The 23,367-nt window shown below is 44.5% G+C and overlaps 2 protein-coding genes across 7 annotated transcripts in view; one reads left to right on the plus strand and one right to left on the minus strand.

Annotated features, from left to right (window-relative positions):
* Positions 1-3,281, plus strand: part of CSTF3 (cleavage stimulation factor subunit 3) — a 73,551-nt gene extending 70,270 nt beyond the window's left edge. Inside the window, exons 18-21 of the mRNA XM_040495502.1 lie at positions 976-1,129; positions 1,856-1,950; positions 2,092-2,152; positions 2,565-3,281. Coding sequence (XP_040351436.1) covers positions 976-1,129; positions 1,856-1,950; positions 2,092-2,152; positions 2,565-2,767 — 513 coding nt within the window. The 3' untranslated portion in view covers positions 2,768-3,281. The remainder of the gene's footprint in view (positions 1-975; positions 1,130-1,855; positions 1,951-2,091; positions 2,153-2,564) is intronic.
* Positions 3,282-6,838: 3,557 nt separating this feature from the next.
* The window catches only part of TCP11L1 (t-complex 11 like 1), a 34,838-nt gene continuing 18,309 nt past the window's right edge, over positions 6,839-23,367 (minus strand). For 4 of the 6 annotated variants that reach the window (XM_040495503.1, XM_040495504.1, XM_040495505.1 and 1 more), the window contains exons 6-10: positions 22,298-22,434; positions 19,700-19,896; positions 16,100-16,281; positions 14,187-14,359; positions 10,620-10,822 (exon numbers count right to left, since the gene is read on the minus strand). In XM_040495503.1, the coding sequence (XP_040351437.1) occupies positions 10,620-10,822; positions 14,187-14,359; positions 16,100-16,281; positions 19,700-19,896; positions 22,298-22,434 (892 nt within the window). Of the gene's footprint in view, positions 10,823-14,186; positions 14,360-16,099; positions 16,282-19,699; positions 19,897-22,297; positions 22,435-23,367 lie in introns of all 6 variants that reach the window. The other 2 variants (XM_040495507.1, XM_040495508.1) reach the window with 1 other exon arrangement.

The following is a 23,367-nucleotide window of genomic DNA, read 5'->3' on the forward strand; positions in this document are numbered from 1 at the left end:
AGGGAAGAGAAAAAGCAATTCCCAGTGGGCCTACTCATTTAGATCTGCCACCAACTGCATTTGAACAAAGGTTGAGAAAGCAAAATGCTCTTCTACCTGTTGAGGGTGGCAAAAGTGGCTCTTCTGGTTGTGGTCAAGCAGGCTGATGCCAGTGCCTGTAGCAGAGGAACTCCTCGGGGATGGGGCCTCCACTGCTAGGTGGCCACACTGCTCCTTTTCATCCATCTTAGAGAATTGATTGTTCTCAGCCCTGGTGGGGCATTGCTGATAAACTATAAAAGAGGATGGTGGATGGGTTTGAGGTCAGAGGCCTGTGCCCCCAATCCTCGCTCTACTTTTTAGCTATAGGACCTTGAAAATATCAGACCTTCTTTGAGCTTCAGTCCCTTCTAGAAAATGGAGAGGCTACTATTGGGTTCATCAAAGAGGGAATAAATGGCTAAAACCATCTGGACAAATAGTGGCTGCTCCATATAGATTTCTTCTCCCCTGTAACAATAGGTTGGGGCTAATCTTTTATTTTGCTAACAAAACCTTATAACTAAGTGACTATTTTAGCTTTCTTAAAGCAGGACTTCACTTAACCCAGCTTCACTTAAATTCATACTGTTCAATTCTAGTAGAAGGGAAGAGTCAGAAAAATACCTAAAATTGTAAATTACCCCACTCTCTACCTGGCCCAGTCTTAAGTATCTACCCAGAAAAGCTTGTATCTAGCCCACAAATGTCCTACCTGGTAACATGGAGTCTAATGATTTCTTACCCAGGGTTAGGGGGAGGTTATGAAACACCTGCGTAGCATTCCTTATTGAGTATTTAACTGTCTTTACCATCAGATTCTTACTTATCCCTCTTGGTTCTCTTTCTGTGGTTTTAACCCAGTGATTCACAGTGTATCCTCAAGACTGTAGAACTGCACAATTATTCTCTAAGTCCCTTTTTCAGGTTTAGGATTCTTCTGTTCTGCATTTTCAGGATGTCTCCCGGGCTAAGCTAGCAGCTATAATTCCAGACCCAGTTGTAGCTCCTTCTATAGTGCCTGTTCTGAAAGATGAAGTGGATAGAAAACCAGAATACCCTAAACCAGACACTCAGCAGATGATTCCATTTCAGCCACGACATTTAGCACGTAAGCCATGACTTTAGATCCAGTACTGAGACCTCTGTTTGTTGATTTAAATCCAGAGGTGGGGGTGGGGGAGTGATGTGACCTTTCCATTGTAGGTTAATTATTAGACTTAGGGTGACCATGACAAGTGACTTGGCTCTAATCTTTGAAGCAAGAAGAGTTAAGAATGTCTTTAAAAACAACAACAACAACAAAAAAACCCTCAATAATCCAGATTCTAGTAACCCATTTTGGCAGTGACATTAGTCTTCAGAAATGCTGCTACATACAAGTTACCTGTACAACTGGAAACTTACTGCATGATGCTATTTGGTATCATTTATACTTACTGATGGGTAGTAGCCCCTCTAGATCCTATGTGAACAAGGCCCTTATGATTAATTATGTTGTTGAGTAATGGACTTTAAACAGGATTGCTGAACACCTGATTTATGAGGCTTAGAAATGGTCTTCGACAAAAACTGACTCAAGCTCAGCCCCCGGGTTGTCTTACTCAAAGTCACTTGTTAACTTTTCTGCCTCCCAGTGGCCGTGGGGTTGACACTGCTCTGTCTCATCCACTTTAGTTTGGTCAAACACGTAAAGCACTAAAAACAATTTAAGATGTCCAGAACAAAACAACATAGACCTAGAACTTTATGTATAAATTACTTCTTATGGATTTATTTCAGCTGTTTATAGAAATTCTTGCATCCTATTTGATTCCCACCCTTTCTTCTCTCACAGCACCAGGCTTACACCCGGTCCCTGGTGGCGTATTCCCAGTACCACCTGCAGCCGTCGTTTTAATGAAACTTCTCCCTCCTCCCATCTGCTTCCAGGTTTGTTTATTGTCTTCCTGATAGATGCTTGCTCTATGGGTTATAAAAACTGTGTGCTTCTTTTCTTATCTCACGGGAAATGTAAAGTAGCACAATTCTAACTTGTCAGATTATTGGGGATTAAAATTTGTGTCACAACAGGGTCCTTTTGTACAAGTGGATGAACTGATGGAGATTTTCCGAAGATGCAAGATACCAAATAGTAAGTGACGACAGCTCCACCCTAGAGCCGAACTCACGTGATCTCCCAGGCAGGAGATGGTTATTCTTTGCCACTGAGGTTTCCCAATCCAGCTAGCCATCTTGCAGGAGTACAATGAACCCTCAGAACGATCCAAACCCTCTTTGATACAGAGAGGCTTGTTCATATCCTAATGTCACTGAGTAAAAAGTGGGTCTTTTCTATTCATGTGAACATGCACTGCGAGTTGGCTTTTGAAAGTAATTTTAAGAGCAGCTTTGGTCTTTAATTATGTAGTATCACTACTGCTCTCCCTTGCTCTGCTAATAGTAGGCTATGAAATCAACTGTAAAGTGTCCAATAGCAGGGCAGTCTTTCACAGGAGCAGACTCTGAAAGCTCCTCCAACAGTCCTTTGCGTTTTGTTTGCGTAGCTGTGGAGGAAGCTGTGAGGATCATCACCGGCGGCGCCCCGGAGCTGGCTGTAGAGGGCAATGGCCCGGTGGAAAGCAACGCAGTACTCGCCAAGGCCGTCAAAAGGCCCAACGAGGATTCAGACGAAGATGAAGAAAAGGGAGCTGTCGTCCCTCCTGTTCATGACATTTACAGAGCGCGGCAGCAGAAGCGAATTCGGTGAAGCCGGCTCCAGTCCTGCCTCTGAAAGGAAACTTATCCAGGATTCCCTTTTTGCCTCTTAAGTCATATGTTTAAAAGAGACAATGCTTTGTTACAAGGTCCTTGGAAACAAAGTTGTATTGTCATTGGTGCCTCTATCATATGGTTCTTGAGAAAAAACAAACCAACCTGTGTGAAATTTAGAATACAGAACAGACCTATGCTCTAAGCAAAATTAGGTTTTCAAAAATGTGAGAACAGCACAAAATGGCAGAACCACATTTTGTTCCCTCTTCAAGGGTGTCTTGTATGTGCCGCTTGAAGACTTGTGAGTTTTCAACAGTTTTATTTTAAAAACTGGATGGCTTATGATTGTAAAGCATTTTATCACATTTTCTGAAAACAGTTGTTCTCGGTTTGCTTATGTAGAGTCCTGCCTTATTGTTTGTTTTTATTTATGGCAGAATGTATGGAATCTGTTTTGTAGTTTAAAATTTTAAAACAATCCTTTAAAAAATAAAAGGATCTCAAAAATGTCATGCCTCCCGCTGCTTCCTCCATTCAGAACGTATTTAAGGGGCACCTGGGTGGCTCAGTCAATTAAGTATCCGACTCTTGGTTTCAGTTCAGGTCATGATCTCACAGTTCGTGACTTCAAGCCACACATCAGGCTCTGGGCCGACAGCATGGATTCCTTCTCTCCCTCTCTCTCTGCCCCTCCCCTGCTCACTCTTTCTCACAAATTTTTTTTTTAAGAAGAATGTATTTAAAATAGAGACTTATGGGGCACCTGGGTGGCTCAGTTAAGCATCTGACTTCAGTTCAGGTCACGATCTCACGGTTCGTGAGTTTGAACCCCACGTCGGGCTCTGTGCTGACAGCTCGGAGCCTGGAGCCTGCTTGGATTCTGTGTCTCCTTCTCTCTCTGCCCCTCCCCTGCTTGTGCCCTGTCTCTCATAAACAAACAAACATAAATAAATAATAAAGTAGCAACTTATTCAACCAATACCATTTAAAAATAGATGACAATACAAAGTCACCTTGTATTTACTATATGTATACATAACTACATGGCCGTTCCTGGTCTTAGTACTAACTGAAAACAGGGATCTAACGTTAGGAGGCAAATTAAACATTTCAGAAATCCTCAAATATGAACATACTTATCCCAATCTGAGGCAGATATTTTACCTTTCATCTCTCTTAAAAGCAATGCTTAGTGCTCAAGAACAAGTTCTTTATGACCTACACACAGCATTAAATTGTAAGTCCAAAGAATTAGGTTCCACTCCTTGTTAGCAACAGTACCTCCTCTGACTCATTTCTAGAAAAACCACTAGACAGGGGTGCCTGGGTGGCTCTTTCAGTTAAGCATCTGACTCTTGATATCAGCTTAGGTTGTGATACTGTAATCGTGAGATCAAGCCCTGTGTTGGGCTCTGCACTGAGCGTGGAGTTTGCTTAAGATTCTCTTTCTCCCTCTTCCCCTTCCCCCGCTCACACACACTCTCAAAATAAATATAGAAACTTAAAAAGACAAAGAAAAACTGCTAGACAGAAAACTAGTTGAGCCTAAGGGCTGTGATTCAGAATAAAAGCTAAAAGTCAGTAAGGAAAAAAAAAAAAAAAAAAAGGAAAAGTATTACAGTTCTAAAGAAATCCTTACATACTGGGCACCCAATTTAGAATTTAAATTCAAAACTGATTAAATAGCTAACATTTAAAAAAATTTTTTTTCAACGTTTATTTATTTTTTGGGACAGAGAGAGACAGAGCATGAACGGGGGAGGGGCAGAGAGAGAGGGAGACACAGAATCGGAAACAGGCTCCAGGCTCCGAGCCATCAGCCCAGAGCCTGACACGGGGCTCGAACTCACGGACCGCAGGATCGTGACCTGGCTGAAGTCGGATGCTTAACCGACTGCGCCACCCAGGCGCCCCTAAATAGCTAACATTTTAAAATCAGCCTTAAATATTTCTATATAACTCTGACTTATAATAGAAAAACGGTTACCTGGAATCATTTTCTTACATAAATGTATACGTAGCCAGGTAATATTTACACATTAATCACAAGCATGTGTCTTTTGTATTTTCCCATGAAAGCTAAAATATCTTCGAAGCCTGCTGGCTCTAATTCTGATTCTGTTGTCCTCAAGAGCTGTGTTTAAGCTGTTTTTTAAATATGGTTTTCAACAACAAATCTGAAAGGTACAAGTAATGCCAAATACACTGCAGGCTTTAAAGTACAGAGGTAAAGGTCTTTCCTGAGGTGCTATCTTTGGGTAGTGTTGTAAAGACAAGAATGGCTCCAAATGCCAGTGATGATCTGCAACGATGTTTGCATGAACGGCAAAGCAAAGCTACACAAATGCATGAAAAATGACTGTCTTAGCACCATAACAAAGACAAAACACACACACACACAACCTCCCTACCTTGATGAAAAGTGCCACTAGCAGCCATTATGTGTATTACATTTATTCCTACTGTATTTCTAAGATTTTTTTCTCCTGAGAGTTATCTGATCTTTAAAAATAAAAAGAATTATTTGTGAAAAGAAATCATTTTCTAATGTTCTGCTGTAAATACATATGGATTTTTAGTTTTTAACAGGATTCTGAGTATTGACATTTCCTTTTGTAGACACAGTTGAACAAGTAGCTGAACTTACTCTGTGAAATCTAATGTGCAGACACTCATGCCACAGCCAGTCCCACACGTGCAGAAACTGTCATACATCCATACTGCTAGACCCAGAAGAAATTTCCAAAAGAGATCCATATTTTTCCTTTTTATCAAGGCAATGACATTTTCTAGACAATTCTAGAACTGGGAAAATAACAATGACAATTCTACAACTGGGTAAGATGTAAGGATTTCTATGTCCTTCCTAAACAAAAATCAGTGAAACCCCAGCCTTTAGCACTGAATTTCAAGAGGTTTTATCTGTTGCCACACCGAGTAAAGTAAAAGGCTGTAACTACCTAGTAAATGTAAAACTGAACAACCAAATCATACCATTAGGAAAGAATGAAGAAATACACTTTTGTCAGCATATCAGTCTTGGTCAATAACTATTAATTTATTTGGTAATTTTAGAAGCTTCTATTTCCCTATACTTAGCATGTAAAACCAAGAGTTCATTTACAGGATAGTAAAAACATAGCTACCATGTTCATAAATTTTTTATAATTCCCAAAGCAAACTACATTAATGTTGATGGTCCTCTTACCTGACACTCAGCAAGCGAAGCTCTATGTAGTGAAAATCCCAGAAGTCCTGACAATTCATACCAAGGAACAAAACTCAGGTACCATGTTCCTGTTCTAAGTAAAATCTTACACATTCAACAAAAGGGCCATCTTACCAAGCTTTGGGAATAAAAATCAAGAAAAACAATTCATCCATTTTGTAAATTTTCCTCCCTGAGCCCTGACCAAAGTTCTGCTTTGAGCACAAGGAAGACCACACTTTAGAAAGCAGAGGCGGCATGAATGAAAAAGACAGAAACGGGGGAGCTTCTTTAACTCCAGAGTTGCGTTTAGGTCAGAAGTTGCTTGGGGTGTCTGAGAGGCTCAGTGGGTTGAGCAGAGGCCCAGCTCAGGGCATGATCTCACAGTTCACAGGATTGAGCCCCGAGTCAGGTTCTGCGCTGATAGCACAGAGCCTGCTTGGGACTCTGCCTCTCCCTCTCTCTGCCCTTCCCCCACTTGCACTCTCTCAAACATTAAAAAAAAATTGCTCTTAAAGGTTCTCAGTGTTTATAGTTGAGATAAAGTCAGACACATCTGATTTCAAACTCAAACCAGGCCTACAGATTAGTTCTGGTCCTTAGGTTCAGAAGTCAATGTAAACAGAAACCCACACCACAGGCAGATGTAACTACATTCTGCCCGTTGAGGTTTCTGACACTTGATTCCCAGGGCTCTAGCTATTTCTGAAAGGATCAGTGAGCATTTGACAGAGTAAAAGAGCTTAATGGGTTTAGAGTATCTCCTCCTCCATCCCATTAAGTTGTTTTGAATATTATGAATAAAAAAGCTATCCATTAAAATAGTTATAGAATACAAAATCCAACATAAATACACAATTGCAAACATCATGGTGGTTCTTTATTTAGATTATGTTTTCAATGAGATCGTGCCTTTAAATAAGAGTTTCACAGCCCATCATCTACCATCCTTCATTTGTTCATTCATGCATTCATTTAGTTCAAATAATACAGAGGAGAGGATGGGGAGAAGTTACTGGGGTGGAGGCTGCAAGAGGAGAAAAAGGAAGACTGTAGCTTTACCACAGAAGAGATGACGGAAGTATCAGTCTTGGGCCGGGAGGAGAACCTTCCCTCAGGCCTGTAGAATGTGCTGACTGCAGGGAGGCTGGGCGCCAAAAGTCGAATACAGGCAGAGGGTTATATGCTCTCCTTTGTTAACAAAGCAATTTATAGTCCTTTTCCGTGTCCAAAGCATTCTAATATCCATTATCACATTTAATCCTCACAGGAAGGGTTAGTCATTTTCCCATTCTACAGATGAAAATGCTGAGGCCCAAGGGACAATGACTGGCCCAGTATCACACAACCAGTAAGAAGGCAAGAGAGGAAGGACTCCAGCCCAGATCTTCCCCTCAGTCAGGAGCTTTGTGCACAATCCTACTGCAGTATACTTAAGTTACTCAAGTAAGACAGATCACAGAAGGTCAGGATTGGAAAGCAGTTTAAAGATCAAGTCTAGTCCTTTCATTTTACATGTGCCAGAAATAGGTACTAAGTGGGGCAAATCAGGACCTAACAGAAATGGAGTCACAACTCTGGTTTCCTGACAGCTCCCAGTCTTTCCACTCTGCCACCCTGCCTCAAAATTAAAAGAAATACAAATGTTTTGCACATACAAACTGGTGCATGCCAAAGGTCACTGGATGTCAACAGCAAACACCTACTCCCCCTGAAACTCAGCAGCAGGAAAGGTGGTGGCAGCCACCCCTCTCTATGCCCAGAAATCTTAAGGTTTTGGAGAAATGAACACAAGCACCTCCACAAAAACAGAACTGCTAAAAAATCCATTTAGAACTGGCACACGTATGTGCACACACCTAGTACGTCAGACTTATTAATAATTTTTCTTCAGACAAAAAAGCTCTTACACACCTGCCTACTGTATTTAATCAGTGAGACATCCTTACCGAAGTATATTTATAGTTGGGTTATATGGTTACATGAACAATCACATTATACCGCTTGCTTTAAAAGTAATGAGATTTTCAGAAAACATCTAAACTGGGAATCCATCCACCCACCCACCCAGCCAAGGGCTGACAAAGTAGCAATTACTGTTCTAGACATTCATTCATTCATGAGACCATCAAATAAATCTAACAGCCTTGCTGTCTGTAATGGACCTCTCAAGGCGCTCAGTCTATCCATGGTAAAGTACTACAGCCAAATAAACTTAGCACTTTCATAAAAGATGCTTGTGTCCACAAACCTGTTAGAAAATCAAGTCAAATCCAATCAGACTGCATTATATAGAACCGGTTCAATTCTGAAGGATAATTTCCCCTCCAAAGGGTACGTATCTTGGAGGGAGAGCCGTAGGGGGGAATTACAAGGAGATGCTCAATAAAACATTTCCTGAGTGACTAAATGAACTAAATGGATTTTCCTGGCCCTTAGTGATAATCCTGTGAGATTCCAGGAAGAAAGTAGCTCACTTATCTTCAAAGAGCGACAACACAACTCAATATGAATATTGTGATTCAGAACTTTGCCTCCGTCATTCTTGGCTTTGCCATTTAGAGAACTCCACCAGTGGACACTAAGGTAGCAGGGGGCATGAGAGTCTGTGCAGGTCCCTGTAGTATATGCATCAAGATTTCAAATGGTCCAAACTTAACTTTGTCGATTTAGGAACACATTAGGGGAAAGAAAAAAATCTTGTAAACAATTAACCCCTATAAAAGAAGGCAAAAAGAATTTTTAAGATTTGGGAAGAATGACTATAGGAGTGCTGATCCACCCCATATATTTCAGGGTAAACCTCCTCTCCTTCATCCTTGGATCAGGAGGGACAAAACCCCAAACACTCTGAGGCTGAGGCAGGCAAAAGAGTGCTGAGGTAGGGGAGGGTGCCTGGTGGCTCAGTCTGTAGAGCATGGGACTACTGATCTCAAGGTTGTGAGTTCAAGCCCAGCCTCGAGGTTGTGAGTTCAAGCCTCATGTTGGGCGTGTAGCCAACTTTAAAAGAGTGCTTGGGCTTCTCAGCCTGGGGATACCATACGACCAATAAGCAACCTTACCTCTGAAAACAATTCCAGAAAGGACCTCATTGAAGACACTATAAAAGACTGTGGTTTTTGTTCTTTAAAAGTTCTACTTACTGAACTTTTATTCCCTTCCAACGAAACCACGGAAGATTTGTCCTTGAGTATTAACTTTAATAATATGACTTCTGACCACATAACACAGCATACATTTCTGACTGCAAGTAAAACACACCATTAGAACACAGTTTGTAGCACGTATCTGGAGAAATCACATTCCCCACCCCCGGCATAACCATTCCCTCTCCTGAAGCTTGTACACGTGACAGCTCTCACAGAGTGAAGGTTCCTCTGGTGGCTGCCCCACCTGCCTCCCGTCCCACCCTACCCCTCAGCAGCTTGAAGGGATTCCTGGCATCATTTTGCTTTTTGCTGTTCCAGCTCTTGGGAGTTCACTCCAGCTTCATGGCTCTGCTTCTAACATAACATCCCTGTCTAACACACACACACACACACACACACACACACACACACACACACACCTTTCATTTTTATTTTTTGAACACAGCGGGTCATCTGTGAGACCCCAGCTACCCTTTCAGTCACAGGATAGGTCAGGAATTCTGGTCCCTGAAGTTCCTCAAAAAATACTGCTCAAAAACCAGGGATTTTCCATGACTTCCTTATCATAGAAATAAGTGAGCTTATACTACGCTATTTTATCTGAAAACACTTAAATCCATTTCTGAAATTCAAATCCAATCAATACATCTGTGTATTGTATGAGTGAACGTTTCAGTAAAAACTCCAGACATTTGTCTTCTTTTACATGACACCAACATATATATTGTTTAAAAAAATAGTTCCTCCTTAACTTTCAAACCTTAAAAGTCAAAGAATTTCCTTTCTCTGGATTCTGTAAGTCCTAACTGCTATCATCCAGGCTCAGGAATAATTCTGTATAAAAGAATAAGCTTTTTAAAATCAATTAATTCTCCTCTAGAACAAAAGGGCTCTGGGGCGCTGGCTAGACCAGGAGGGAGAAAACAATAAATGGGAGGGGTGGGGGTGGGGGTGGGGGTGGGGTGGGGAGGCGGAAAAACTATATATAGCCCTTCTAACACAAAATAGCTGGGGGAGGACTGGGGGTCTGTGCCAGTGAAGGGGGAGAGTCTCAACACGGTCATGGCTCGGTGTCTCATTCTTGGGTGGCTGGCAGATCCTCTGAGGGGTCTGAAAGAAAAACTACCCGGATAGCAGGAGAGAGGCCCCAGCCTCCTGGGAGAGACAAGGCAGCTACAATCAGGACACAGTGCGGGTGGACACACAGCAGTTCACCGTGTAAAAGCCAAGTGCTACCTAGGAGACTCAAGATAACAAGAAGCTTCTTGATTTGTAAACTTGCACTCATAAATACAAACCTGCAAAATAGAATTGAATTCAGTGCGTTTTTCAACAGCTCTTTTCAACAGTGATACACAATACTCTTCCTTTTGGAATCAGTGATGTTACACAGACATGTACTAAATAGCCATTTTCCAAAGCAACGTTATAGTTGAGAACAGGTATTCTGTATCAAGAGGCTAATACTGCTACTGTAGCGCACGTACGTGTTAGGGTCTGACAAGGATCTTACTGAGGATGGCATCATAGTAGGGACTGAAGACCATCTTGTTATAGTTGACCAGGCGGACAAATTTAACAGCAACTTCCTCCAGCTCTTTCTGAACCGGACCCAATCCCCCAGGTACCGTAGGCAATGGCTTCTGATGACCTGAGGCAAGGTAGCTTTCTAAGAAGATCAGGATTCGGGAATCTGTGATAGAAAAGAAAGCAGTCAGTTGTTGTTCAGGATGACTTTATAAACTTTTTTTTTTTTTTTCAACGTTTTATTTATTTTTGGGACAGAGAGAGACAGAGCATGAACGGGGGAGGGGCAGAGAGAGAGGGAGACACAGAACCGGAAACAGGCTCCAGGCTCTGAGCCATCAGCCCAGAGCCCGACGCAGGGCTCGAACTCCCGGACCGCGAGATCGTGACCTGGCTGAAGTCGGACGCTTAACAGACTGCGCCACCCAGGCACCCCGACTTTATAAACTTCTGAGTAGGCTTCAGTGTTTATCACAAACATCCCTTTTTCAGGCAAGTCTTCCCTGCCCACCCTTAGTGCAAGTACCCACAGTACTTTGCCATTCTGAACATTTACCCCATTTATAACATTTCCTCTCCCTGCCTAGTTAGTTAGTTCCAAGAGGGTAGAAGCACGTTCATCTTGTTTGCGATCCCCTCCCCCACCCTCCCCAGCACCCAGCACAGGGCCTGGCATGAGACCTGGCCCCCAGTAAAAGCTCAAAGCTCAAAATATATTTGGAAAGGAAGAATAAATGCGTCAATGAACAAAGGGGGACTAGAGTGTTGACAGGTTCTCCTCTCCAAGGAGCAAGATACACTGAGACCACCGTGAGCCATTACTGAAGATCCCATAAAAAATGGGGTGGGAGAGGACTAACGCAGGAATTACAAGTTCAAAAACAAAACAAGAAGAGCTCCTGGGCGGCTCAGTCAGTTAAGCATCCGATGTCAGCTCAAATCATGCTCTCCAGGTTTGTGGGCTCAAGCCCCAAGTCGGGCTCTGTGCTGACAGCACAGAGCCTGCTTGGGATTCTCTCTCCCTCTTTCTCTTCCTCTCCCCCCACCCTCTCTCCCTCTCTTTCTCAATAAATAAAAACTCAAAATAATAATAATAATAATAATAATAATAATAATAATGCCTACAGTGGAAGGCCATGGAGTTGTGGGCATTTGCAAACTTGGACTACTCTGAGAAATAATTTAGGTTGATTTTTTTAGCCCATTCCTCTCTATGATGCTTTTGCACTGTCCACATCAACCAAAAGAATATGCAAGCCACACTTCCTGCAGATTTTATTACAAAAGCAATAGGGGCATTTATGTTAAATGGGTTCTTTCAAACTGCATGCCTACCCCCTGCCCTGCAGCACCCTCTCAGGTGCAAATGACCTCTGGATCCCAATACACACTGACAGAGCAACTGCTGACCAGATGGGTCCCATCGCCCCTCTTCCAAAGTTAGTTTGGTTTCCTAAGGTTCTCAGAGCTGGAAGCCTCACCCAGACCTGGAGATCCTCATATCATTCCTACTCCAGGGCTGGCTTTTACCCCCAGGTCTGTAACTGCCTGTTAGTAAACAGCCAAGATGGCAGGGCACAGAGTAGCTTATTAGCCAGCAGTCTATTTACTGCACTTTCCTGCATCTCTACCAAGGTCAGTAACATTAATCCTGATGATCCTTATACCTCTGCAAGAGGCTTCTCCCAAGTGACCCGCACATGACATCATGCCCGATGCAGGACTGGGATGAAATAATTTAATTCTTAAAAAGCCATCAATCCCTGTAACTTTTTCCATAAAATATTACTTAAGAATAAAAAAGAAGTCATGGTATCAGAAGCAGGCTCATGTCATTGGTTTAGCCTCTACTCCAACCTGAAATCTGGTAATCATGGATCATTCAGCTTTTGACTGAAGCCTAATTGTCATTTACATGTTGAACATCTATCTAGTTTCATAAAGAAGCTAAAGAATGATTTCAAAATTAAAGATAAATGGGAATTTTAAAAATTCAATGAACATTTTTTTAAGATTTCATTTTTAAGTAATCTCTACAGCCAACATGGGGCTCAAACTTAACAACCCCAAGATCAAGAGTCACATGCTCTACCAACTAAGCCAGTCAGGTGCCCCAAAATTAGATGAACACTGTATTCCTCGATCAACCAGAATTTTCCACAGTGCTACTGCTGTGATGATGAAAAGTAACAGCTACCACATGGAGTAATATTTTTAATCACAGCTCCTCTCTAGTGAGTACTTCTGATGTGCTGCCCAATACAATGACAAGCATTTTATGGATCTCATGCCCTGCAGTCCTCCCAGCAACTGCATAGGGTTGTCAGTATTACCCCTTTGAGAGATGAGGAGTCTCAAGCATCCAGTCACCCACTCAAGAACCACAGCAGGTGCTTGTGAAGAAAACCCGTGCCCCCTCCTTCACGCTCACCCCGCATCCTCAACACTCTGGCACCAGATGTGGGTGAGGGTGAGGGGTTCCCACACCAAGCAATTCTCTGCGACTCCGGCTGGGTGTCCTACAATTGCACTCAATTGCGACACCAGCTGGAGGGAGTGTCACATCTCACAGGTCAAGGGTTCAGTCCCATGAGGCTGCCCCCCCCCACTTCAGAAGCCAACCACAAGTAGTAGGTCCCCAGAACACCCACAAATTCTGTCTGATTTGGCTACAAACTGGAGGTTCCCATAACCTCCTCTGCCTTGGATTTTGATTATTTGCTAGAAAGGCTCACAGAACTCAGAGAAATACTTATGTTTACTAGCTTACTATAGAATAAAGGATATGGATACAGATGAAAACCAGAATAAGACACAGAGGGTGAGGTCTGGGAGAGTTCGGGGGGCAGGAGTTTCTGTGGAGTTGGAGTACATCACCCTCCCATTACTTGGCTAAGTTCCCTAACCCAGAAACTCCCCAAAACCTGAACTTTTGGGGTGTTTATGGAGGGTTCATCACATGGGCATTTCCAGCCCCTCTCCCCTCTCTTGGAAAATGAGGGAGTGGGGCTGAAAATTCTAAGCTTTTGATCATGGCTTGGTCTTTCTGGTGACCAGCCCCCATCCAGGAGCCCACCCAGACTTGCCTCACTAGAACAAAAGACACTCCTATCACCCAGGAAATTCCAAAGGATTTAAGAGCTCTGTGTCAGGATCCAGGTCAAAGACCAATATTAGAATAAAAGATACTCTAGTGCTCTTATCACTTAGGAAATTACAAGAGTTTCAGGGGCTCTGTGCCAGGAACGGGGGCAGAGACCAATCCATGTATTTTCTATTACCTCATAGTTCTGGAGCAGGGTTTTGAACAAAGCCTGTAATTCCAAAGTCAGAGCCCTCAGAACAATGACAGCTGCTTGGTCACTTGTCCAGACCTCTGGTTTGCCCTAATTGCACGGTGGTGATTAATCACTCGCCCCCTCACTCATCAGCACTCATAACCTATCAGACCCTTCTAGATTTCTTCAGAGGGGTGTGTCTGCCAGCCCTCCAAAAGGACATCCCTGCTACCCGTCTTCGCCCAAACATACCGATGATCCTGCGGATGGGGTCGTCGGGACTAGCCACAGCCTGGATCTGGCCCTTGAGCACAGTCTCCTTTTCCGTGGTAAAGGGAGTGAGCCCACACAGGGCAAGGCAGCCGCTCACCTCCAGGCAGACTTTCTCCCCAATGGTAGTCAGGGCATCCTTCAGATGGAAGGAGCTTGAGCAGAGAAGGGAAAGGAGAAGACAGAGAAGGGCCCATAAACAAAGTGCACATCTACCCAACTCAAGCCCAGGAAGAGCCCCAGCCCTGATAAGAGTCACAATCACCAATGCATGGACTGACATGTTCAAAGAGAAAATCTGTGACTCTCTCCCCTGCCACTAACCTTTCAGGCTGTGTACATATGACTCAGGGGACTTTCTCTCTCCCCCTCTCCCTCTCTTGGCTAGAAAGAACACTGGGAAGGGGAGGGCTCTGTACCAGGCTATACCAGGGCTAACTACTCAAAACCCAAGTTCTTACTAGCATCTATGGTGAAATAAGCCTGGATTTGGCTTAAGAAGATCTTGAACACCACTAGAACAAAACACAAGAACCCAGAAATTAGGTAGTTGTGAAACAGGAGTGGGAGAGAAACTTTTCAATGGATACCCTTCTATCCCTTTTGATTTTTGAAACATGAGAGTGTATTAACTACTTTAAAACAATAAATAAAACGGAATTCCCAAAGTTAAGAAAACTAGCACCTTCATTTCCTGGGGCCCTTGAGCTCTCCTAGAGTATCTGTGGGGAGCCCTCCTGCTGGTAGGTTTTCTACAAGAAGGCAATTGCCCGTGTTCTGGGCCAATTAAATAGTGGGAGCAAATGTGCACGCCCTGGGACTCACTGCTGGAACCAGGTGTGTGTCAGCCCCCGAGTACCAGGGTAGATACAGCAGTGCGAGGCTGGACTGCTAAGAAGGTGCCAGACAGGGCCCCTTCATCGGTAGCTTTAAGCAGTAGACAAAGCAGATCTGCTGTGGGAGAACTCACTGACAGCCAAGGGCTACCCCTGTGCAAGGGCATCTGCTCAGCAAACCCCTCCTGGCCTAAGTCAAGGCTACTGAATCCCTGGTCACAACATGTGCACACACCCCTCACCATACCGAACACATGCATGCTTGGTGCAAACTCAGCAGGAAAATTCCTCCGTTATGTAAGGATGAGAATGTCTGGGGGACATTCCCCTTGAAGAATCTTCTGAACTGGACCTTGTCAGATAGTGTTTACTTACAACCATCATTCTATATGCTGTGAACCACATAAGTCACCTGATCGGACTTCACCGCAGGAGCAGTTACAGCAGCTGCCCTCGCACAGGTGTGGGTTGGTGCTGGGTGAGGAAACAATCCATTTACACGCAGCACAAAATGGCCACGAAGAACATGCCAAGGGAAAAAATCTGTACTCACAGCCCAATGACTGTGGGGAAACACCTCCTGCTTCTTATAGGACCTTTCCCTAGGGCTGTGTTGCCCAAACTGTTAGCAGGTTGTGAAAGCAATCCAGTGGATAGCAACCAGTATTTTTTTTTTTTTAATGTCTTAAGACTTTGTACTAAGCACAGTTAGGATAAGTTTCACTTTGTGAAGTTTTTAGTTCAGTTACATGTGCCTAAAGAGTGCACTAGGTCACAATGGAAAATGAATTTCTTACCGTGTGTTCTGGTCCTAAACATCTGAAAGCCACTCTCATGGAGACCTGAGAACCCTACGGTGAACTCTAACGTTCTTTGTAGGAACCTGAATGAATTCTGCTGCGGTGAAAAACCAGAGTGTAAAGTTTCCTGTCACTTCTGAGGCAGTGGCCCCGGATTCTGCCCCACGCCAGCCAGGAGATCCTGCTCCCGTCTGCTCTCTGTCACCCACCGCCCCTGACCTGGCTCGCAGGGTCTGCCCCATGGCTTGCAGCCACTTACGGCAGGTGTGCATCTGTCAGCAGAATCTTCACAATCGTCTTGAGTTTCTCAGCAAAGTCAGCCTGGCTGGAAATTCCTGGGGCTGCCATGCTGAACGTCACCAGCAACACGGCTCCCAGGATGGTCAGTTGCTCTAGCTGGAGCTGGAGTTCTTGGAAGCGAGCCTGGTCCATCAAAACTGTCTGTAGTGAATAAAAAAAAAAAAAATCGTCCCTGAGCTGGAGGCTCAGGCTGGCCAGCAGAGGGCAGTGGGGCCACAGCCCCCACACAGGCCTCCACAGATTCCCTCAGGATTTTCTAGTCCTTACAGAGCCTTAATGGAGGGCTGTGTGAACAATCCTTCCTCCTCAGAGCCCCTTTGTCCTTAGAAAGGCTGGAGTAAAGCATGCTCATTAAGAACATGAGGCCAAATGACATTTACATAGCATAATCTCATGCAAATTTCTTCTTCTACAAGCCCTATGCAAAACAGGAATTCCTGGGGCACCTGGGTGGCTGTCAAGTGGGTTGAGCAACTTTTTTTTTTAAATGTTTATTTTTGAGAGAGACAGAGACAGAGCATGAGTGAGGGAGGGGCAGAGAGAGAGGGAGACACAGAATCCAAAGCAGGCTCCAGGCTCTGAGCTGTCAGTGCAGAGCCTGACCTGGGGCTCAAGGTCACGAACCACGAGATCATGACCTGAGCTGAGATCGGACACTTAACCAACTGAGCCACCCAGGCACCCTGAGAAACTCTTAATTTCAGCTCAGGTCATGATCTCACGGCTCCTGGGGTTGAGCCCTGGGTTGGGCTCTGTGCTGACAGCATGGAGCCTGCCTGGGATCCTCTGTCCCCCTCTCTCTGCCCCTACCTCACTTGCATATTCTCTCTCTCTCTCTCTCTCTCTCTCTCTCTCTCTCTCTCTCACACACACACACACACACACACAAACACAAAGTAAATAAACATTAAAAAGAACAACAACAACAAAAGGGGGATTCCTGCTTCACAGGGCTGTTTCAAAGACGGAAGATGACCATGGATATAAAGGGGATTGGCAGAGCCAACCCCGGATAACTAGGACTTATATCCTTCAACAGGAAAGAGTAATGAGGCAATGAGCTAGAATGACCAACTCATCCTAGTTCGTCTGGGGATGTCCTGGCTTTAAAGCTGGAACTCCCAAGTCCTGTGAACACTTCCCGCCCCCAAGTCCTGGACAAACCAGGCAGCCAGTCACCCTAGTCAGAGCACTGGAGAGAAGGAGGGTAGCAGTTGCTTGAAGGGAGAGCCTGCATTATTCACCTTGGTTCCCCCTCAGTATCCAGCACAAAGGAGGCCCTCAAGAATCAGTAAGTGAATAAAGGAAATGAAAAATAAATGTAAGTAGAAAAAAGGCGGAATGACTGATAACCTAAAGCCACCCAGAAAGCAGTCAGTGAGTGAATTTCCATGACTGCACCCCCCATGTTAGATACCTCTGGGTCCTGCCAGGCCAATGTCCCCTGTGTGGGGTGGGGGGGAGAGGATTGGAGAGGGTGTTTTTTTTTTTTTTTTTTTTTTTTTTTGAGTAGGCCCCCTGCCCAACATGGGGCTTGAACTCATGACCCTGAGATTGAGAGTCAGAGGCTCTACTGACTGGGCCAGCCAGGGACCCTGAGATAGGGCATCTGATCTGGATTTTTACAGGTTAACCAAATAAATGTTAAGAACCATCTTGCTATAAGAGACTGACACACCAAATCAAGACATTAACAATTTAGGGTCTTAACCTAGAATTCTTCTCAAGAAGTAAAAACAATCTTTGAAGATTCAAGATCCCCTATTGTTAAACAGAGATGCTTCAACAGACTGAGCCTCTGTCTTGATTTCACTGTTACACAGCAGCATCCCTGCTTTGCGCCAGGATTTGGCTGTAGGATACAAAAGATTTCCAAGGATCAATTCTGAGGGCAGACATCTGTGTCCAATGAAAACACCATCTTCCTCACAGCTGTTTTTTAAACGAAATGTCGGGCTGTGCACTGTCCCCCAGGAGAGAATGTGCCACTATTCGGAAAGGAGCCTCCCTCTAACCCTTCAATTCAACACCCTCTGTATAGCCTCCTTTGACACAAAACAGGGAACTCAGAGGCAAGAGGTGATACCCTGAGCTTATATCGTCTTGAAAGGAAGAATAAGGAACTTAGATGAGAACGATTTAGAGAAGTAGCATGTTCTGAGGCTGGAGCTAAAAGGCCTGAGTGCCCTCAAAAACCAGAAGGCAGTCTACACACCAAACCAGCAGTCTACAAAGTGGGGGAGATCCCTTGCTCGTCATCTTCCTAAAGGACTACTGCAGTTACACGTACTTACTGTGAAAAACAGAACAGGAAAAAAATCTTGCTCCATGTGGAATGAGAAGTATTTCTTAGATAAAACTGAAAAGCAGCATCGCTGTTACCGTTTGAATCAAACTGGAAGCCCCTTACACTGCTACACAGGGCGGGACGGGGGGTGGCAGGAAACAGTCTGGCAGTTCCTCCAGGTGTTAAACTCAGAGTCACCATGTGACCCAGCAATTCTCATCCTCCGTATTTCGGTATTTACCCAAGAGAACTGAAACACATGCCCCTACAAAACCTGTACACAAATGTTCAGAGCAGCACAATTCACAATAGCCAAAAAGTAGAAACAACCCAAATGTCTATCAACTGATGAATGAATCAACAAAATGTGGTACAGCCACATACCGGAAGATCATCCAGCCTCAAAAAGAAAATGCTGACACACAGCAGCACAACATGGATGAACCTTGAAGACACTATGCTGAGTGAAATAAGCCAGACACAAAGGCACAAGGTACTGTAGGATTCCATTCATATCCAGAGACGCAAAGTAGAATGGTGATTGTCAGGGGCCCGAGGGAGGGAGGGATGAGGTATGTTTAAAGGCGTTAAGTATTTAAAGAGTTTCAGTTTGGAAAGATGGAAAAGTTCTGGAGAAGGATGGTGGTGATGGCGGCACAACCATGTGAACGTATGAATGACACTGAACCATGCACTTAAAGATGGTAAATTTTGGGGCGCCTGGCTGCCCCAGTCGGTGCAGCCTGCGACTCTTGATCTTGAGGTCGTGAGTTCGAGCCCCACGTGGGCTGTAGAGCTAACTTTAAACAAAAAAAAAAAAGATGGTATATTTTGTGTTGTGTATATTTTACAGTAAAAAAATATAACTTTAAAGAAATAAAGTACTGATACACGCTATAACATACACGAACATTTTGCTTAAAGAAGCCAGACACAAAAGGCCAATATTGTAGGATTCCATTTATATATACAAAATGTCCAGAACAGGCAATTTCATAGAGTCAGAGAGTAGATTAGTGGTTGCCAGGGGGTAGGGGAGTGGGGAAAGGGTAGTGACTGCTGATGGGCACAGGGTTCCTTTTTGGGGTGATGAAAAGTTTTGAAATTAAATCATTGGTAATGGTCATATAGCTGTAAATATACTAAAAACTGCTGAATTGTTCGATGTAAAAGGGCAATTTTCTGGGAAGAGGATTATAACCAAACTATAATTGTTTAAAAGTTCAGCAGCACAGAAAGAAATAAGCAGTTAGACTGCCCTGGAGCACCTACTTCAGGGAAAGGTCTCTGGAGGTGGTCCCATTTCAGAAGCTTCAGGTATGCATAATTCTGGACAGCCACAGGATTTGGCATGGGACTGTCTCCAGAGTCAGCGGCCCCTCCCTCAGCTGGCAGGGCATTTTTATACTTCTGATTCATAAGGTCATCTGCGGCCTCTTCCAGCCACTGGGTGACAAAGTCCAGGGAATCTGAAAAACAAGGCTACGAACATTACTATGACACTCAGGAGGAATTCTTCTCGGAATGACTTTAAGGAAGATCATCCTGAAGGTGTGGTGTATATAGAGTACGGACTTTGGAATCAAATAAAACTTGGTTCAAATCACAGCACTGCTGGTTACTAGCTGAGGTTTATCAGATTCCTACTACAAAGAAATGTACAATACCACCCCATAGGCAGTTGTGAGGATTAAGCAAGACAGTAAACACAGAGCAGGTATCCAGACCTTGCCACCTGCAGATGTTCAACAAACCACTCCCTTCTCTCCCACCCCGACCGCTGCAGGAGCGGAGGCTGGAAGCTCTGATGACTCCAGCTCAGGGAGATGCAAAACTTCTCGCCCAGAGACAGATGGGAAGAGGCACTGGGGATAGCTTCCCAGTGTAAAGTCTCCTCCACGCTGAAGAGGAGGCCTTTTCCTTGTCTAGATCTTAGTCTCCTGTCAATCTGGTTTGCTTCCAGCCTCGTGGGAGGGGACGTGTACTACGCAGCGTCTGGAATTCTGTTGGGGAACCTGGAGTGTCTTTCATCTGCTCTCATAGACTTCCTCCTTTTCTAAGCTGAGTAACGCAGCGAGGATTCTGAGGGACACGAGAGAAAGATGAGGTTTTTCTCCACCATATGGGAGAAAGTCTCTCTGACAGGTCCTAGAACGTGCTACAGCTCTGCCAGTGGAGGCCACCTTCAAACTAAGGGGGTGGCCCAGGGTATGATGGGGGTCCACTCTTCGCTGCTGCAGGATGCACCTCTGGCTCTGTCATAACAGCGGTGGCACGGATCTCTGTGGCCAGCCGTACCATCCCGATAGCCTTCTGCAGATGGCAGGCTCTTAGCCCACAAGCTTGTACATGTGAGGAGGAAGCAGTAGACCGACCAGCTCAGGGATCGCAGCAGTGGGTCCTTCACTGGGCCCTGGCTGCTGGCACCGGGCTCTCACACTGAGGCTCTTCAGCCTGCACCCCTGATGCCTCCTGAGGGGCAGTACTACACTAGCTGAGAAAGTGAACCACGTGGTCAATCAATTCCGGTCAAAAAGTTCTCAAAATTGATTTCCACATCTGCAAAATGGTGTTAAAAAAGTGCTTCCCTCCTAGTCTTACTGGTGAGGGTTATATATGATAATGCGCACGCACTCTCGGCACATGCCTAGTAGGTAGTAAACATCAGCCAATCTTCTTCTGGTACTGCTTCTTCTACTCTGCTCTTGCCTGATTCCTCCTGAACCATCTCGGCCTTCTCTGCCGGCAGCTGGATGAACACCTGCTCTGGACACTGCATTATCTATTCTGGTCAGGTAACACAATCTATCCAGAGACTACCATTTTCATCTTGGGACCACCAAAGTTATAGGCTAAATAGAACTCATAATAAATTGGATTCTGGGGCGCCTGGGTGGCTTAGTTGGTTAAGCATCTGACTCTTGATTTCGGCTCAGGTCATGATCTCACAGCTTGTTGAGATTGAGCCCCACTTCAAGTTCTGTGCTAACAGTGGAGAGCCTGTTTGGGATTCTCTCTCCTCCTCTCTCTCTGCCCCCCCCCCCTGCCCTCTCTCAAAATAAACTTAATACATGAATAAATAGGATCCAAAGATTGTAATTTAATCGTAACATCAGATGCCTGTGCAGAGACCAAAAAGAGTACCCTTGAAAGGCAACACAGTTTTGGGTTCTCTAGTGCTCTGTATTCCTGTAGTCATCTGAGAGGCTTATAAAAATGAGACTTTTTGTGGATATAAAACCAGAAAGATTTTCTGCATATAGAACAGAGGCAAAGTATTGTTTCTTCATGTACCTTAGAGGAGAAAGTGAATTAAATAATCACAAGAAGTGTGTCATGTTTTAAAAATCACGGCCAAGCATACAATTTACCTCAAACTGGTGTTTTCATTAAAAACCCATTTTGGGGAGCCTGGGTGACTCAGTGGGTTAAGCATCCGACTTCGGCTCAGGTCATGATCTCATAGTTCCCGAGTTCAAGCCCCGCGCTGGGTTCTATGCTGACATATCAGAGCCTGGAGCCTGCTTTGGATTCTGTGTCTCCCTCTCTCTCTCTCTGTCCCTCCCCCTGTTCACGCTCTGTCTCTCAAAAATGAATGAACATTTAAAAAAGAAAAAGATTTAAAAAGAAACATTTAATTTAGGACTTCATGCTTTTAAATTTCTATTCTTATATCCTACTTTTACTTCTCTTGCTTGTCAATAAAGTTTTGTTTTCAGGTCCAAAGTCTTGTGCTTTTAAGCCTTCAAATTAGAATGGTCGCATACTAAATTTTAGTTTTGTCTTGAAAACAGTATCATTGTACAAAAAGCTACAGAACTGGAATGGGAAAAACACACAATGAAAGGGCACACAAAGCATTGGACGTACTTGGCTGCTTCTCCAAAAGCTGCTGAAACTTCTTCCTTTCGTATTCAACTGACTGCTGCATGAGATGTGGCCTAATGCTAGTGACAGCAAAGTTCGCCATGTCCACTTTCATTAGGTCCAACACGGAAAAAATTGCCCTGAGAGAAAAGGAAGAAAAGGATTTAGAACAAGGCACTTGTAAAGCAAGCACTGTTTTAGAGGAAAGAGGGGAGCTGATCTGAGAGAGGCTTCTCATTTCAGAAAGGGTAGCAAGTTCGAAAAATCTTGAGAGTGTAGATTAAGAAAACATAAAAATCTAAATAATGGATTGAAAAGACTGCAGATTTTTAAGCCGCCTCTGTCCCCCCTCCCCCCCCCCCCCCCCCCCCCGCCCCCAAGCAAACACAGCTCCCCCACTGCCTGGGGACCCGTTCTTTGGCGTTGGGTAGGCCCTCCCAGCAACCACGGACGAAGGACAGCCAGGACCCAAGGTCAAGGGCAGAGAGCTGACCACTTGGGTCTCCACTCTCCCACACACGTTAATTCACTTTCCCAGGAAGAAAGAACAAGAACTCTCTCCTTTCTCCTCTCCTTTCGCCCCAGGCTCTTAGTTTCAGGGCATGTTTTCTATTCTAGTTTTGGTGGCAGAACTGCACGTTCACACTCTGAATGTACCCAGTGGGCAGACCTGACTCGATGCTAAGGATGCTTTCAATCCTGCAGGTCACACACCATAGCTATTTCTCCAGAGGCGGGAAACTGCTGAGTGACCTACTTGCAGAAGGTGGTTGAGAACCCAAGGTACAGGTTTGGCTGAGGCCCTACACATAAGGGGGAACAGGGTCAAATGTCCTGAGTCCCCTGACACCCTCTGGGACTGACTGAACTGTATGACACAATTACCTTCTGTGTGGGAGTTTATTATGTGTGGAAAGGACACACAGTCTGAGGAACAATTCAGGGTCCCTTCCCTGCCATCCTGTCTACCTCCCAAACACATGGGACAGCCCACTTCTTGGGGGACATTCTGCCTCTCCTCTGAGTACTCCTAGAGGTTCCCCAAAACCACCCGCTGCAGATGAGAGACTGCT

Source organism: Herpailurus yagouaroundi, unplaced genomic scaffold (genome assembly GCF_014898765.1).
Source record: "Herpailurus yagouaroundi ecotype Mexico unplaced genomic scaffold, PumYag 187, whole genome shotgun sequence".
NCBI classification, from domain to species: Eukaryota; Metazoa; Chordata; class Mammalia; order Carnivora; family Felidae; genus Herpailurus; species Herpailurus yagouaroundi.